This window comes from Dipodomys spectabilis, unplaced genomic scaffold, assembly GCF_019054845.1.
Source record: "Dipodomys spectabilis isolate Male_0828 unplaced genomic scaffold, ASM1905484v1 ptg000477l, whole genome shotgun sequence".
Classification (NCBI taxonomy): Eukaryota; Metazoa; Chordata; class Mammalia; order Rodentia; family Heteromyidae; genus Dipodomys; species Dipodomys spectabilis.
Window position 1 is genome coordinate 278,271 of NW_024871154.1, and position 16,522 is coordinate 294,792.

The 16,522-nt window shown below is 49.0% G+C and overlaps 1 protein-coding gene across 1 annotated transcript; it reads left to right on the forward strand.

The window, feature by feature from the left end:
• Positions 1-3,265: 3,265 nt before the first annotated feature.
• Krt82 (keratin 82) lies at positions 3,266-16,043 on the forward strand. Its single transcript, XM_042668749.1, has 9 exons — positions 3,266-3,673; positions 5,762-5,970; positions 8,513-8,573; positions 9,274-9,369; positions 9,702-9,866; positions 13,096-13,221; positions 14,389-14,609; positions 14,806-14,837; positions 15,790-16,043. Exons 1-9 carry the CDS (start codon positions 3,269-3,271, stop codon positions 16,023-16,025), a joined length of 1,551 nt encoding a protein of 516 aa, XP_042524683.1. The 5' UTR covers positions 3,266-3,268; the 3' UTR covers positions 16,026-16,043.
• Positions 16,044-16,522: the final 479 nt, after the last annotated feature.

A 16,522-nucleotide genomic window follows, 5' to 3' on the forward strand; every position in this document is an offset into this window, starting at 1 on the left:
CATTGCAATCTTTCTGAAGTTAGCCTTCATGGCCATCTTTCTGTTTCATCTGAAGAATTGTATATCCTTATATACCTGCCATGAGTTCAAGACCAACATGCATCTCAAGGGCAACGGGGCTGTCTGCTGGCAGGGCTGTGCGAAGACAACAGTTTAGAACACCAGTCAAACCTCCCCATGTCCCACACCTCTTATGTTTGCCTATTTCCTGAAATAGTTCCAATAAAAGATCACTGAGCATGCTAAGTTGTGGCTGAGTCTGTTCTGTCTTTTACTCAGAGGACAACCATAGAATGGGTGGATTCTTGGGCACAGGAGCTTTCTGTCCATCAAGAACCTAGTGAACTGACCTACCTCCTGCTCCTGAGGCTCTGGTCCTGAGTTCCTGGGAGCCACATACACAGTCACTGAGACCATCATCTGCCCTAAAGATGATGTAAGGCTCTCTCCTGTATCCACGTGGTTTTGGTGACGCTTTCCGTATAGCTCTACCTACTATTAAGTCTGTAGCCAGTGTCTTCTCTTTCATTGGGATTCTCAGTAGGGCTATCACCATGAGCATTTTTCTGGGCTCTCTATTGCAGAGTGAACATGTTCCCCCCACACACACACCATGCCACAGCCCTGCCTACTCCAGCCTCTGCCTTCACATGTCTAGTCTTCTGTTACACCTCGTATTCTAGCACCCCAAATCAAGACTTGAAAAAAGTGGTCAGTATAAAATGACACAGTAGAACAACTTCCAAGTCACAAAAAACTTCTGAGAGCCAGTCTCCTAATCCATGGGTAGAAAGGAGAGGAATATAAAACCTGTTGGTGGCAGATTCCTTTTCCTAACTCAAGCTTCTGTTTTCTGCAGCAGCAGAACACAGTATGGTCAGAAAGGTTAGGGTTCGCTCCTAGCCTTGACACAGACAAGCTGGGTGACTTGGGGACACGTTTCTTTGCACTCTTCTTACTTATAAAAAGAGTACTTCATCATGAGGTTCTCTTAAGAATTCAATGGGACAATGGATATAAAGAGCTTAGGGTTGGCCAGGCACTGGTGGCTCATGCCTATAGTCCTAGCTACTAAGGGGGCTGAGATCTGAGGATCAGGATTCAAAGCCAGCCTGGGCAGGAAAGTCCAGTTATTAAAAACTATTTTTAATAAAAACCAGAAATGGAGCTGTGGCTCAAGTGGTAGAGTGTTAGCCTTGAGCAGGTGCGGTAACCAGGCTCTGGGTTCATTCAAGCCATAGGATTGACCAAAACAAAAAAACCAAACAAAGTGAACAAATCAGGGATTGTATTTTATCCAACATATATTTTTGGTTTGCTTGTCAGATATTAGATAGCTGTATATGTGTTTATTTCTGAGTCTTCCTTCTAGATCCAGCAGGAAGAATGATGCTATGTCATTTGCAGGGAAATGGATGGACCTAGGAAAAATTATGTTAAGTGAAGCAAGTCAGGCCCAGAGAGACATAGGACACATGTTTTTTCTCATATGTGGTAGTTAGATCAAAATGATAAATATATAGGTAATCATATACAGGGCATATATATATACACACATGTGTACACACACATACACACAATCATATGCCTAAAGTATTGTGTAGTTTGGGGGGAGGATTCCAATGGTACAAATCCTTTAAACAACTAACTTGCAGTTTAACCAAATGAATTCTTTTTTGGGGGGGGTCTGGTCGTGGGGCCTGAACTCTGGGCCTGGGCACTGTCCCTCAGCTCTTCAGCTCAAGGCTAGTGCTCTACCACTTGAGCCACAGTGCCACTTCTGGCTTTTTTCTTTTTGCTTATGTGATGCTGAGGAATCGAACCCAGGGCCTCAGGCATGCAAGGCAAGTATCTACCACTGAGCCACCTTCCCAGCCCCCCAAATGAATTCTTGAAAGGGACTAAGTTTGAGGGGAGAGGAAGATTGGGCAAATGAAATCATAATATTCAATGTACATAAATGAGGCCAGGTAACTTGAGGGGAGGGATGGGGTTGGGAATTATAGGGAGAATGATAAAAGAGGTGACATTGATCAAGATGCATTGTATTCACATACTGACATGTTAAAACTCCTTGTACAACTTCTTAAAGATACTTTTTAAAAAAGAAATTAAAAAGAGCCCAGGGTGATTCTCGCATATAGCAAACTCCGTATCAGGGTTATTATTATTGTAAACCAGTGCTAGCATTGTTTTTGACCTAGAAACAAATCTCAGAGTAATAGGACAAGGCCAATTAACTCAGCAGATGTTACGTGGCTCAGACAGAAAGAAAGAAGAGAAAACAGATGTGGAGAGGGGCTGCTGGCATCTCCAAGGAGCTACATCTGGGACAAATGCTGAGAAGTAAGTCTGAATACCAGTTCTACTCTGAACATTCCTCACAGTAAAACTGTCTCCAGAGAGGTCCTCCAGCCAGAGCTGGTGCCTCTTCTATGAGGCATTGGACAGCAACACAGAACCCCAAACTCAATGTAACCATGCTCAGGAGACCACAGGATACGGAAGAAAACATCTCTTCTCCAGTCCTCAAGGTCAAGTCTCTCCTCTCGAGTCCCTTCCGGCCTTTTTTAGCCTAATGGGCCTAAAGAGCAGTCCACTCACCCTCAGAACCCTTAGTGGGGGGAGGGTGGGTGGAGAATTGTACCAGCTTCAGGGTTCTACCTATTCTGAGGAGAAAAAAGGCCCTGCTTGCTATAAGGAGGCTTCTCCCTCCCTGGAAAGCTTTCCACTCTAGAGAACATCTCCTGCTACTAGGAGTCCGTGGAGGGCACCTGGGTCTGAAGGATCTGTGGAGAGATCTGTGGGCAAGGAGAACTTTCTCAGCAAGTCTAACTGCACTAGAATCCCAGGGAAGTTAGGTGTGCACTTGATCCCCCCTCGGCCCCCTCCTATGACGTCACACAGACTCATTCCCCCTTTCCTCAAGCCTGTGCCACTGGATACCACAAACGTCTCTGTCCAGTTGGCTCCTTTATTACCTCCATAAACAGGGAAGGAGGACAAATATGATTTTTTATAGGACCCACCAGCATTAACCATTGGCTCCCCTTTGCTCTTTGCTACCCTAATTATCCATCTTGCTACTTAGCTGCTGCCAATATTCCAAGCTCATAAAACCCAATTTAATGGTCATTAGGGGGTTTGACCCAGCTCAGCCTTCCATCTCCTTACCAGATAAAAAGGGGGGGAACGAAATCATGGCTTGGTCAATCCTGTCTCCTGTGCTCCCCTCCAGGATTCTTCTTCTCTGTCCCTCTCTTCTGCCATGTCGTGTCGCTCCTTCCAGGTGGGTGCCAGGTGTGGCAGTCGGAGTTTCAGCTCCTGTTCCGCTGTCTTGCCCCAGATGGTCACCCACTATGAAGTAAGCAAGGCACCGTGCAGGTCAGTTGCAGGCGGGGGCCTCCGAGCCTTGGGCTGTCTGGGTTCCCGGAGCCTGTGCAACGTGGGCTTTGGGAGGCCCCGGGTGGCTTCCCAGTGTGGCCTCCCTGGCTTTGGGTACCGAGCAGGGGCCACCTGTGGGCCTCCTACCTGCATCACCCCTGTGACCATCAATGAGAGCCTGCTGGTCCCCCTGGAGCTGGAGATCGACCCAACGGTACAGAGGGTGAAGAGGGATGAAAAGGAACAGATCAAAAGCCTCAATAACCGCTTCGCATCCTTCATCAACAAGGTAAGGGGGTGGCCAAGGAGCCCAGGCTGGGATGAGACGTATGGTAGAGAACCCCCTGGGTCTGTGGGAGAAAAGAAAGAAGTTGGTGGTAGAAAAGCCCTTGTTCTGCTTCTAGCACATTCCGCAACCGCTTATGGTTGAAAGTTAACTAAATCTGTGTCAACACTGAGTGTTTCTGTTTCCTAGCCCTTTGGGGTGTATATGTGCCAGCCTGGGACTTGAACACAGGGCCTAGGCACTGTCTGTAAGCTTTTTTGTTTTTGTTTTTTGGGGTCCGGTCATGGGGCCTGAACTCTGGGCCTGGGCGCTGACCCTCAGCTCTTCAGCTCAAGGCTAGCGCTCTACCACTTGAGCCACAGCACCACTTCTGGCTTTTTTCTTTTTGCTTATGGGGTGCTAAGGAATCGAACCCAGGGCCTCAGGCATGCAAGCAAGGCAAGCGCTCTACCACTGAACCACCTTCCCAGCCCCTGTCTGTAAGCTTTTTAGCTCAAGCTTAGCCTTCTACCACTTCAGTCACAGCTCCACTTTCAGCTTTTTAGAGGTTAATTGGTGATGAGGGTCTCATAGAATTTCCTGCTTGGGCTGGCTTTGAACGTTGATCCTCAGATCTCAGCCTTATAAGTAGCTAGTATTATAGGCATGAGCACCAAAACCTGACATTTTTTGTTGTTGTTTTGTGTTAAGTATGTAATTTCTCTCTGGATAGCATCTAACAAAAAAAAAACAAAAAAACCCAAAGGTTACCTGAGGGTAGACTGTAAGAGGAACTTCAAAGTGAATAATCAAAGATGCAGAGAAAAGCCCTTTCCCAATAGACCTGCATTCTGTATGCCAAAACTGTATGAAGACTCTTGGGCTTGAAAGCAGAAATGGGTTTCATGACCCCTACATTTGCTATCATTTTAGGCCTGGAATGAAGAAAAAGTGGAGCAATCAGAGCTGGGAGGACACAAAGTGGCAATTATCCACTTCTTGTATCTGCCAACACCAGAGTGAGAGGCTACAGGAAAGAGTGACAGGTTGCCTGCTTTTAAGGGGCACCAAACTGGCCTGCCATCCCTCAGCTGTCCCTGGGCTTATCCCCATATCCCAGATAGACTTTTGGAGCTCAGGATTCTTGCATAAGGCTGAGCTATTGGTTCCGGTAACCTCAAAGTTTAGGGTATAACATTTCTGAATCAAATGTCAGATGTCAGATGTCAGATGTCAGAGGTCCTGGGTCCTGGGTCCTGGGTCCTGGATCCTGGCATGGTTCCTCTGTCTGTGAGGAAGGAGGAAAGACAATAGTGTTTCCAAAAGGAATTGGCTCACTTCCACTTACAGTTTTTTTTTTTTAATTCTGATGGTAAGCATCTCAGTAATTTGGACCCAAATTTTTAGCCTTCCAAGTAGACCATTGATCAGAAATAGGGCAATGTTCCTTGCATGCAGCATTCTTGAGGGGCAAGGCATGCTGTAGAAAACTCTAGAGCAAGAATCAGAGAGTATGAGCTCTGTGTTGATGACTATCTGGATGACCAAAATCAACTCCCTCAGTTGCTGCCTAGCTGTCCTTCCTTCTAAGACCTGGGCATCTTCCAGATGCAGCTGATCAGGATATGGAGAAGCACAGGTGGACCCAGATCACATATACCCTTTGATCTGACCTTCTGCCCTGAGTGCCCATTCACTCAAACATCATCATCTGTCATGGCTATGCAAGTGTGCTAGAGCTTCCCATCCATTCTGCTCTGGGAAGCAGACAAGGTAGGAGGCTTAATCAAGGCCATGTCTCATGGGAGACAGGTAGAAAGGCAGACAGGGTTGAAACATGAACCTGCCCCAGCCCTATTGGAGAAGGGTTGTCCCAATTACAACATGCAGCCCCTGAGTAGGAGGCAGGGGATCCTTTACAACTCCCCCAAATACAGGCAACACCAAGACACCTACCCACAGATACCAGTCTCCACAGTGACCTTAACTTGCAAATTCTAGTGCATTGGCAGGGGTGTATTGGGAGAGAACCTCAAGTCAGTCCACTGCTTTCTCCAAGGCCTGGTTCCCAGGGCTCCCCCCCGCCTGTTGACACCCCCTGCTTGGCTGCAGGTCCGGTTCCTGGAGCAGAAGAATAAGCTGCTGGAGACCAAGTGGAACTTCATGCAGCAGCAGAGATGTTGCCAGAGCAACCTGGAGCCCCTCTTTGAGGGCTACATCTGTGCGCTGAGGCGGCAGCTGGATTGCGTGTCTGGGGAGCATGGGAGACTGGAGGCGGAGCTCTGTAGCCTCCAGGATGCACTGGAGGGCTACAAGAAAAAGTAAGTGGGTTTTGCCTCCCCCAAAAAAGGGAACGTAGGAAAAGCCAATCATGAACACAGCCTGGCCTTGAGTTTCCCCAGCTACGCAATGGAACGCCTAAAACAGCTCAACCAAATGGCAGAAACCAGTGGGGGAAAGTTGACAGACCATCAACATTATCTTATAGTTTGATCTGAAATCTGCCATTTCTCTTCCATCTCCTCACCTACATAAGATCTTTGTTATCTCTCTTGTTATGAAACTCTTCCACCTACTATTTCAGAAGCCCCAAGTGTCTGCTCCAAGCTACCTACCTGTTCTTTTGTAGACCCTTTTGTAAACCTCAGAGCAGGAACGACCTCTTCATTCTGTAGCAGAACGCCAAGACTCTTACCTCCATCCGTGTGTGTGTGTGTGTGTGTGTGTGTGTGTGTGTGTGTGTGTGTGTGTGTGTGTGTGTGCGGTGTGTGTGTACGCGCGCGTGCTCGCTTCAGGACTGGGACTTAAACTCAGGGCCTGGACACGATCTCTTAGAATTTTTGCTCAAGGCTAGCACTCTACCACTTGAGCCACATGTCCACTCTCAGCTTTTTGGTAGTTAATGAAATAACAGTCCCATACATTTGTCTGTTCTGCTCAGGCTGAGAACCTCAGATCTCAGCATCCCGAGTAGCTAGGATTACAGATGTGACCACTAGGACTAGCCATCCCAGGCTAGTACACCAGCTGTCCCCTTCCCCCAATAACCCATCTCAGCATTTCCCTCAGCTCATCAGCTTGGACTTCTCCCCCATCTTGTTTTGTCACAGCTGGACATAATCATGGTTCCACCCAACCTCCATAATCAGGAGCTCTATGATGCTTTCTAGGACTTTGGGGTTTGTGTTATCAAATTACCCCCACATGCCCTCCCTCAGGTTCCTAGCTTGGCATAAGCTGCTGAAGATTTCAATGCTTGCAAGAGGCTGAGGTCCAGATAAGTTGGGGTGCTGGGTAGATCTTCCTGAGTCCACAGCTCCATGGAAATGCATGCTGGGGCTGGAGCAGAGGCAGGCATTTCCACTGAAGAGGAACAGTGTGAATATACCAAGAGCAACAGCTCATAAGGCATTGGGCCAGTGAGTAGAGTAGAACCATGTTGTACGGATTAACGATTCATCTTCTCAATAGCAGGCCCTGTGCAGGACCTGTGTGTGCTCTGGAGGAGGGGTGGTACACTGCATACTCCAGTACAGTAAACACAACCACCTGCCCTTCCATGTGCATGGCTGCAGAATGGAACTGACAGAGGGAAGAGGAATCCTAAGTGGGCGAGTGATGGGAAGGGGCTCCAGAACGCTTCCTGAAGGAGGCACCATTTGCTTGGGGCCTTGAAGGATAAAGGTTCTTCTAATAGCTTCTTTTTGCTTGCCAGTTCTGGGGCTTGAACTCAGGGCCTGGGCACTGAACTTCTTTTGCTCAAGGTTAGCACTCTACCACTAGAGTACAGTGCCACTTCTGACTTTTTCTGTTTATGTGGTGCTGATAAATCAAACCCAGGGCTTCGTGCATGTGAGGCAAGCGCTCTACCACTAAGCCACCTTCCCAGCCCTCTAATAGCTTCGTATAGAAACAGATGACAAGGAAGGGTAGGGTATGTCAAGTGCTAACTGTGATATACTGTGGGAGGGCAAAAACCTGAGCAGCAGCCATGCCAATTTTGAACAGCAGAGAAATGAGATGAGAAGACAGATTATGCTCAAAATGAGAAGTTTTGTGCATGTGTGTGTCCGTCCTGGGGCTTGAACATAGGGGCTGGACACTGTTCCTGAGCTTTTCTGCTCAAGCTTAGTCCTCTCCCACTTGAGCTACAGTAACATATCTGGCAGAAGGCTCCAGAGCCCAGAGCCAGGGCTGGACAGAGCTCTGCTGGACAATGGGGAGATGGGTGACAGGAAGCCCAGAGATGCTTTTGATGGATCCATGCTGCTCATCAGACTGAGTCACTCTGATTCCCTGTGCCTTAGGGAGCAGTGTGTGGATCAAGGAGCTCCCAGGGAGCTTGTGGGGAAATAATTGGGCTATCTCCTTGTGTTTGGTAAAGTGGGTAATTGCTACCTCTCTACTGGACTGCAGGAAGGGACCAGACTCACCCTCCTGGTGAAAAGGAGGTAACAAAGTCAGCTGGAAATTTCAGGAACTATAGCCAGAGCAGCTCAGAGAAGATGGAGTGCCAGCAGCACAACTTGACTCCAATTCCCAAAAGGGAAGGACTAGTTAGATGAGGGTACTTCTTCCACCGCAAGCCAGAATGAAGGTAGACTTCAGGAGGTCTTTTCAGAGAATGACTCATCACCAAAACAGGCAACTAGGGAACAGAGGGAAGTAAGGGTGAAGGGCAGCTGTGAGAAGCACTGGTGATAATTATCTGTCTGGGGTGGGGGAGGAGCTAGAGATGCCTGAAGACAGAAGCAGGCCCTTGCAGCTCCCTTGGGTTAGGGGTGAGAAGCAGAGTGACCCCCTATTCCAAGCCGCTTCCAAACTCCTCAGACCAAATAAGGCCTCTCTCTGCCATCCCAACAGGTACCACGAGGAACTCTCCCTGCGCCCCTGTGCGGAGAATGAGTTTGTCACCTTAAAGAAGGTGAGAGGGGTGTGTAGAAAAGAGAGGTCCCCTACCTAACTTTATGATACCTAGTGCCACAACCCTGGAACCATCCATCTGTTCCCAAAGGGACCCTGTCCCTTAGATCCTGTGCCAGCCCCATTGACCCTGGAAAGAGAAATCCAGATCCCTCCCTCCCTCCCTCCCTCCCTCCCCCCCCTCCCTCCCCCTTCTCTCTCTCTCACACACATACTTATACATGCCATGTGCACACGCACACATGCACCATCCCCTTTGCCAAGGAGCTGAGATTGGCCTGGCCTCCATCCTCCAACTCACCTGGGCTAAGGCTGCCCAAGTGGCTGGAGAAGCAGCTAATACCAAGACAAAAAAAAAAAACAAGCACTCTGACGTAAGCCCCAAATATGAGAACACTTGCTAAGGTCCCGCAGACAAGTAGCAATGTATTTCCAGGTGGCAAAAGGAGCATGAGATACCTCTAAGCTCTGCTCCTTTCAGAGCCAGATGTCAGGCTCAGTCACAGGGTCCTGGAACTGGAGACCCTTCTCCCAGGCCTCCCTTCTACATGGGCTGGGGAGAGGGCAGGGGAAAAGGTGGTCCCCTGCCTGCCACCCACCACCAGCTTGCTTGCTCAGGTGTCAGAAATATGGAGAATGTGACCCTGGCTTTCCCCTTAATCTGGGGCCACGGCCCCACAGTGACAAGCGTTTTGCTACAGGACATGGACACCGCTTTCCTGGTAAAGGCTGACCTGGAGACCAACGTGGAGGCTCTAGAACATGAGATGGACTTCATGAAAGCCTTGTTTGAGGAGGTAGCCACAGCCCCACTGCCCACTATGGGTTTGGCTAGGGCCAGTTCCCAGGGTGCTGAGGTAGCAGGTGTATTTCTAGGCAGTTGTGGAAAGAGATCCCTACAGTCTTGTAGAGTGAGTCTCCTGAAGAGGGGTTACCCAGGCTCCTGGTTCTTGGGTCTCTCTGGGAAAGTTCTGGGTTATTAGAGGGAGCTCATTGGTAACTGAGAATCTTAGAAGAATTGTAGCAGACTGGTGGGCAAATCTGCCGTGAGAAGTCCAAGCAGACTTCGTGTGGGACACTTACCATTCCCCCAGCCTCTGAGCTCATTCCTCCACCCTGGCCTCCTCAGGAGACGGCCCTGCTGCAGTCTCAGATCTCTGAGACTTCGGTCATCGTGAAGATGGACAACAGCAGGGACCTGGATGTGGATGGCATCATTTCTGAGATCAAAGCCCAGTATGACGACATTGCCAGCAGGAGCAAAGCTGAAGCAGAGGCCTGGTACCAGTGCCGGGTGAGGCTGCAATGCAGAGGGACAGGGTGGAAGGGTGGGGAGGGGGAGCAGAGCACAGAGAGAGGAGAGGGAGGGAGAGGGAAGGAGGCAGGGGAGGAAGGAGGGCCCCAGTTGTTCTCCACATCAGGAAGTAGGTAAGCAGCTAATGAGGACCAAGCTAGGCCACCGTGCTGGGGAACTCTGTAGACGCTGGCCCTATTGTGTCTGCTAGGCCCTAGACCAGGTCTCTGCAGTGCACATGGCAGGAACCCCCCCGCCCCCAGATGGGCCAGCCTGTCATCAGAATGCCAGGTGGCTAGCTATATTTACCTACAGACTCACCAGAAGTGGTCCTCTAGGCAGCATCCAATAAATCTAATTGGTGGTGATGGCAAAGAGGACTCTGGGCTTCAAAGTGTGGGAGGTGGCCGGTGGCATGGGTGGTTACTAATGGTGGAACAGAAACAGTGATTAAGGTGGCCCCAGATTCAGTAATTAGGGGCTTTCTGGGAGAATGGGGACACCCTCCGGGTTAAACCTGGTTTAACAAATGCTATCATCAAATGCAAGGCACCACATCTGCATTCATTCCCATTCCCTGGTGCACTGTTTATGGAGGGTCCATAGTGTGCTGAGCACTATGCTAGATGCTAAGGAGCCAGGCTGGAATGGGACAGAAAGCCCGGCTTTGTCTTTCCTCCATCTTAGAGTCAGGAGAGGTTGGCAGGCAATCAATAAGACAAAAAAAGTACAGAGGCCAAGCTCACATCTATAATCCTAGCTACTCAGGAGGCTGAGAACTGGGAATTACAGTTTGAAGCCCTCTGGGCAGGAGAATTGATGAAACTTTTATCTCTTAACCATCAAAAAGCTGGAAAGGGAGCCTTGAAATGGCTCAAGTGGTTGAGCACAGCCTTGAGCAAAAAGCTAAGGGAGTGTGTCCAAGCCCCGAATTTAAGCCTTGGTATGAGCACATATAACATTGGGAAGGAAGGAAGGAAGGAAAGATGGGAGGGAGGGAGAGATGGAGGAAGGAAGGGAGGGAGGAAGGAAGGGAGCGAGGGAGGGAGGGAGGGAGGGAAGGGGGAGGGAAGGGAGGAAGAATTCTCCCACGTCATTGAAAGGGAAGGCTGAGGAACTGAAGGTATGGCTCAAGTGGTAGAGCACCAGCCTTGAGCAAGAAAAAAACAAGTGAGAGCACAAGGCCCTGAGTTCAAGCCCTGATATAGGCACATGCACATAAAAGTAAAGAGGCATGTCAGGAAGTGACATGTACTATGGAAAACATAAATCAAGGTGAAGGGTAGGGTGTTGGAGGCATGTGGCCTTAGATAGGGTGGCAGGGAGGACTATAATATTGAAGATCCCAATGGCCAGGCCATTTTAGTCCTAGGGAGAGAGAAACAGCTGGTCCTAAGGAACCAGATGCTGCACAGGCATCTTGGGGCTGGTCCACACCTCTGCAGGCCTGCCCTAGCTACTCTGGATCTTTTTCTGAAGTTAAATGTGTATCACTACCCAGAAGATACAACTTAAAAAAAAAAAGATGCTCATGTTTGCCTCATATTAAAAGATAGCTGCAGTACTTCCAATATCACATACTTGGCTAGGCAAGAAAGAGATGAACAGAGAAAAAACTGTCAGGCCAAGTGAGTCATGCCCCACTTAAAGAGCTTTCCTAGAAGCTCTACCCAGCATTGGTCACAGATCCTACAGATCAGGCCAAGAAGTGATCTCCTATTGAGCCAGAGATTCTGATTAGGCAACTGTGGGTTTCCCCACAGGAACCAAGTGGCAAATGAACCACAGAGGGACGTTGTGCTTACCTCCTTTTGCCCTTTCTGTGTGAAATGTCACACAGAAAACCAGAAGTTGTATAATCTTTTTTTTTTAAATCTATGTAATCTATACAGACTTCCTCTTCAAGAATAGGACTCAAGCTGAGAACTGTTCAGCCAAAGACGGATATAACATTGCATTTTGTTTTTGACTGTTAGAATCACTGATCTGTGAGCCTCTCAGGCTGAGCACAGGAGCATCTGTCAAGGTTAAAGGGGGACAAATAAAAGGGAGGGATCCCTCAGGAGAGCTACAGCTCCGGGCAGAGAAAAATAGCTGATATAGGAGAGAAGCAGAGCTTAGAGCTTAGAGGAGCTGGGACTGAGGGTAAGATAAGAGTAAAGTGCGCCTGACACACGGGCACCCAAATGAATTGGAAATGGAAAGAGGATGGAAGGCAGGATAAGGATAAGATACCATTGCCCAGTGCTAGTGGCCTGTACCTATACTTCTAGCTACTCAGGAGGCTGAGATCTGGGATCACAGAAGCCAGGACATGGAAGAAAACGCAAAGAGACTTTAATTAAACAGTAACAAGCAAGAGGGGAGATGTGGCTCAAGTTGTAGAGTACTAGCCTTGAGCAAAAAAGGAATGGGCCAGTGCATAGGCTTGAGTTTAGACCCTTGAACCAGCACAGAAAGAAAAAAGAAAGAAAGAGAGAGAGGGGGGAAAAGGAGGAAGGAGAGAGAGAGGAAGGGAGGAAGGAGAGAGAAAGAAAGGGAGGAAGGCAAGGCAAAGAAAGAAAGAAAGGAAGGAAGGAAGGAAGGAAGGAAGGAAGGAAGGAAGGAAGGAAGGAAGGAAGGAAGGGAAAGAAGGAAGGAAGGGAAAGAAGGAAGGAAGGAAGGAAGGGAGGGAGGGAGGGAGGGAGGGAGGGAGGGAGGGAAGAGGGACAGAAAGAAAGAGAGGGAGAGAAAGAAAGAAAGTAAAGGAAGAAAGGAGAGGGAGAGAGAGAAATAAAGAGAGAGAAAGAGAAAGAAAGAAAGAAAAAGGAAGGGAGGGAGGGAAGGAAGGAAAAGAAAAAAGAAAAGAGAAAGAAAGAAAAAGGAAGGAAGGAGGAGGGAGAGAAAGACAGAAAGGAAAAGGAAGAAAGGGAGGGAAGGAAGGAAAAGAAAAAAGAAAAGAGAAGAAAGAAAAGAAAGGAAGGAAGAAGGAAAGAAAGGAAGGAATGAAGAAGGAAAGAAAGAAAGAAAAGAAAAGAAAGAAGGAAGGAAGAAAGAAAGAAAAAGAAAAAGAAGGAAGGAAAGGAAAGAAACAACAAAAGAAGGAAGGAGGAAAGGAAGGAAGGAAGGAAAGGAAAGGAAGGAAGGGAAAGAAAGCTACCCCAGCAGAACTAAAGCCTAGCATCCCCAAGAAAGGTGGCTAGGAGATGCCATGGGCTGGGCCCAGGCTCTGACTCCTCTGTCTTGGCAGTATGAGGAGCTGAGGATGACAGCTGGAGACCACTGTGACAACCTTCGAAACCGTAAGAATGAGATTCTGGAAATGAACAAACTGATCCAGCGGCTGCAACAAGACATTGAGACAGTCAAGGCCCAGGTAAGGCAGGAGCTCTGTCTGTGACAGTCCACCAGCGACCAGAGCAGAGGCCACTGGTCCACTGGAAGTGGGGGCAGTCCAACCTCCTGGTGAGCACTGCCAAAGAGGAGACAGACATGTGCCACCTTGCTTAACAGGAAGCAAACCTTTTCTGTAAGAGCTGCTCATCAGATGAGCAGCCTCAGGATACAGCCAGGTCCCCAGTGAGATGAGGTGACCCCTGGCAGAGAGGAAAGAGCAGGAGAGTAGGGACCCTGTTCTCTATGGCTCCTTCAAACCCAGACCCCAATCCTGTGATCCAACCAGAGCTCCAAATTGGGGTATTCATAAAATCAGAACTCCTTTGTTCTCCTAGGCTAATGAAGACCAGGCATTAAACTATATTAGTGCCAGGTGCTAAAGGCTCACACTTGTCATACTAGATACTCAGAAGACTGAGCTCTGAGGATTGTGATTTGGAGCCAACCCAGGCAAAAAAACAAACAAACAAACAAACAAAAAATAAAAACATGAAACTGGGCACTTGTGGCTCACGCCTGTAATCCTAGCTACTCAGAAGGCTGAGATCTGAGGATAGTGGTTCAAAGCCAGAAGTCTGTGAGATATTATCTCCAATTAACCACTAGAAAACCAGAAGTGGTGCTGAGGCTCAAGTGGTAGAGTGCTAGCCTTGAGCTGAAGAGCTGAGGGATAGTGTCTACACCCAGAGTTCAAGCCCCACGACCGACAGAATTATAAATAAATAAATAAATAAAACACGAGGCACTTATCTCTAATTAACCAGCAAAATATCAGAAGTTGAACTGTGGCTCCATTTGGGAAAAAAAAGCAGAGGGTCAGGCACCAGGCCCAAAGTTCAAGTCTCAGTGCTGGCACACAAATGCTCTCAGGTGCACAGGCATGCATGTGCACACACACACACTGCTGAATATTTTCAAGAGGAAATTCTCAGATCTCACATCTCTCACACAGAACATAGTTCCCATTACCAGAAGGAGCAGATGGCCCAATCCTAGGTTCAAATCCACTGCAAACGCAAATCTGGCAGCTATTATGACTTGTTCTTCCTGTCTTGTGTGGATCTAGCTAGGGCCCCAACAGTCCAGTGATACCTTCGTGTGTGTGTGTGTGTGTGTGTGTGTGTGTGTGTGTGTGTGTACTCCCCAGCGCTGCAAACTTGAGGAGGCTATAACCCAGGCGGAGCAGCAGGGTGAGGCGGCCCTCACTGATGCCAAGTGCAAGCTGGCGGGGCTGGAGGAGGCCCTGCAGAAGGCCAAGCAGGACATGGCCTGCCTGCTGAAGGAGTACCAGGAGGTGATGAACTCCAAGCTGGGCCTGGACATCGAGATCGCCACCTACAGGCGCCTGCTGGAGGGCGAGGAGCACAGGTGAGCTGAGAAATGAGGAAAAGGTGCTACCTATTCTATTACCCATCCTGTAGTTCATGGAATAGTCAAGACTGCACACAACAGAGGAGTCCTCCTGCTTAATGCACTGAAGGCTGGAGGGGGAGAGGTACTACATGGATCAGCCTTGTTCTCGTCAATACAATTAATCTTGTCTTCCTTTCCTTCCTCTCTCCAGGCTGTGTGAAGGCATTGGACCAGTGAATATCTGTAAGTAGATGAGCCATGCTACCAGGGCTCTGGGTCTTGGGAGTCGATCAATCAGTGTTAAAGTCCACACCACCCACTCAGATCTCTGAGCTGTCTCCATTCCACAAGAGGAGCCCTTACTGCCATGAGTTTTGACTGATGGAGAACTCTGGCTGGCCTGTCCACTTCTTTTAAGGGTTAGAAATGAGAGTAAGCCAGGCACTGGTGGCTTATGCCTGTAATCCTAGCTACTCAGGAAGCTGAGGTCTGAGGCTCACAGTTAGAAGCCAGCCTGGGCAATAAAGTCTATGAGATGCTTATCTCCAATTGACTACCAAAAAGCCAGAAGTGGAGCTATGGCTCCAGTGATAGAGCTCCAGCCTTGAGTGAAAAAGCTAAGGGACAGTGTGTAGACACTGAGTTCAAGCCCCAGTACTGGCACACACACATATATATATATATATAGAGAGAGAGAGAGAGAGAGAGAGGAAAGAAAGAGAGAGAGAGAAAGGAAGGAAGGAAGGAAGAAAGGAAGGAAAGAAGGAAGAGAGGGAGGAAGAAAGAGAGGGAGGGAGGAAGAAAGAGAGGGAGGGAAGGAGGAAAGAAGGCAGGAATGGAAGAAGGAAGGCAGGAATGGAAAGAAAGAGAAGGAAGGAACAGACAAAAGAACTAATGAATGAAAAAAAAGGGAGCAGACTTGCATCACAATTTCAGAGGCTCTAAGAGGATGCATAAAGCAGGCTTAGAAAGGAGAGGCAAGACAAGTTGAGACTAAGAGCACCTGAATCTGGCATCAGGCCTGGCCTTATCAAGGCTCTGGGAAAAGGGAGATGGACATGGGCTAGATGGGGAGGCACGGAAGTGGGCAGCTGGAATGGGGTGTCCTTGGAGGGGAGTGACCGGGCTGAGGTGCTCGGGGGAAGCCCTGTCAGCCTGCAGGCTGGGGCCCTCAGAATCCTTTCCTCTTCCACAGCGGTGAGCAGCTCCAAGGGTGCCGCTCTGTACGAGCCGTGTATGGTCAGCACGCCCATGCTGAGGACCGAGTACTGCACCGGACCCGCTGGAGTCCTCAGGAGCAGCGGGGGCTGCAGCGTGGTGGGCACAGGCGAACTCTACATCCCCTGCGAGCCCCAGGGGCTCCTGAGCTGTGGGAGTGGGCGGAGCTCTAGCATGAAAATGGGGTCTGGGAGAAGCTCTTCAGGCCATTAGAATGAACACTGGACCAGAGGCTGGGAACCAGAGCCCAGGATGCCTCACCCTTACACACACACACACACACACACACACACACACACACACACACACATACACACACACGGCTAATATTCCAAATCCTTAGTTCCCCACACTGATTCCAGATTCCCCTAGGGTTCCCCCAGGGAGCTGAGCTGCACCCCCCCCCCCTTAGGCCCACCATTATCTTCAAGAGCCACTTTTCACATAGCTGGATACAGGCCCTGAAGTAGACCATGGACTGAGTTGGGTGCAGAGAAAGAAATTGCTAAACTGTTGTCCTCTAGGCTGGTGATGGACAGCCAAGTATGATGGAGAGGATGCAGGCCCCTTACCGCTTCTCTTCCAGATAAGAAGGCCAAGTGGGCACATTACTTCTGCTGTGTTGAAGGTCTCAAGCCAGTTTACTCAAACTGTCAGTCCTGCCCTCATCACCCCACCCAAACTTCCCAAGAAAAGTGAACTCTCCTCAG

What these genes read in the sequence shown, in the direction of transcription:
- Krt82 (XM_042668749.1), top strand. Translation starts at nt 3,269, where the DNA reads ATGTCGTGTCGCTCCTTCCAGGTGGGTGCCAGGTGTGGCAGTCGGAGT. An exon ending in AGGCCTGGTACCAGTGCCGG is followed by an intron (nt 9,867 to 13,095) that starts GTGAGGCTGCAA and finishes CTGTCTTGGCAG; the next exon opens with TATGAGGAGCTGAGGATGAC. An exon ending in TTGAGACAGTCAAGGCCCAG is followed by an intron (nt 13,222 to 14,388) that starts GTAAGGCAGGAG and finishes TGTACTCCCCAG; the next exon opens with CGCTGCAAACTTGAGGAGGC.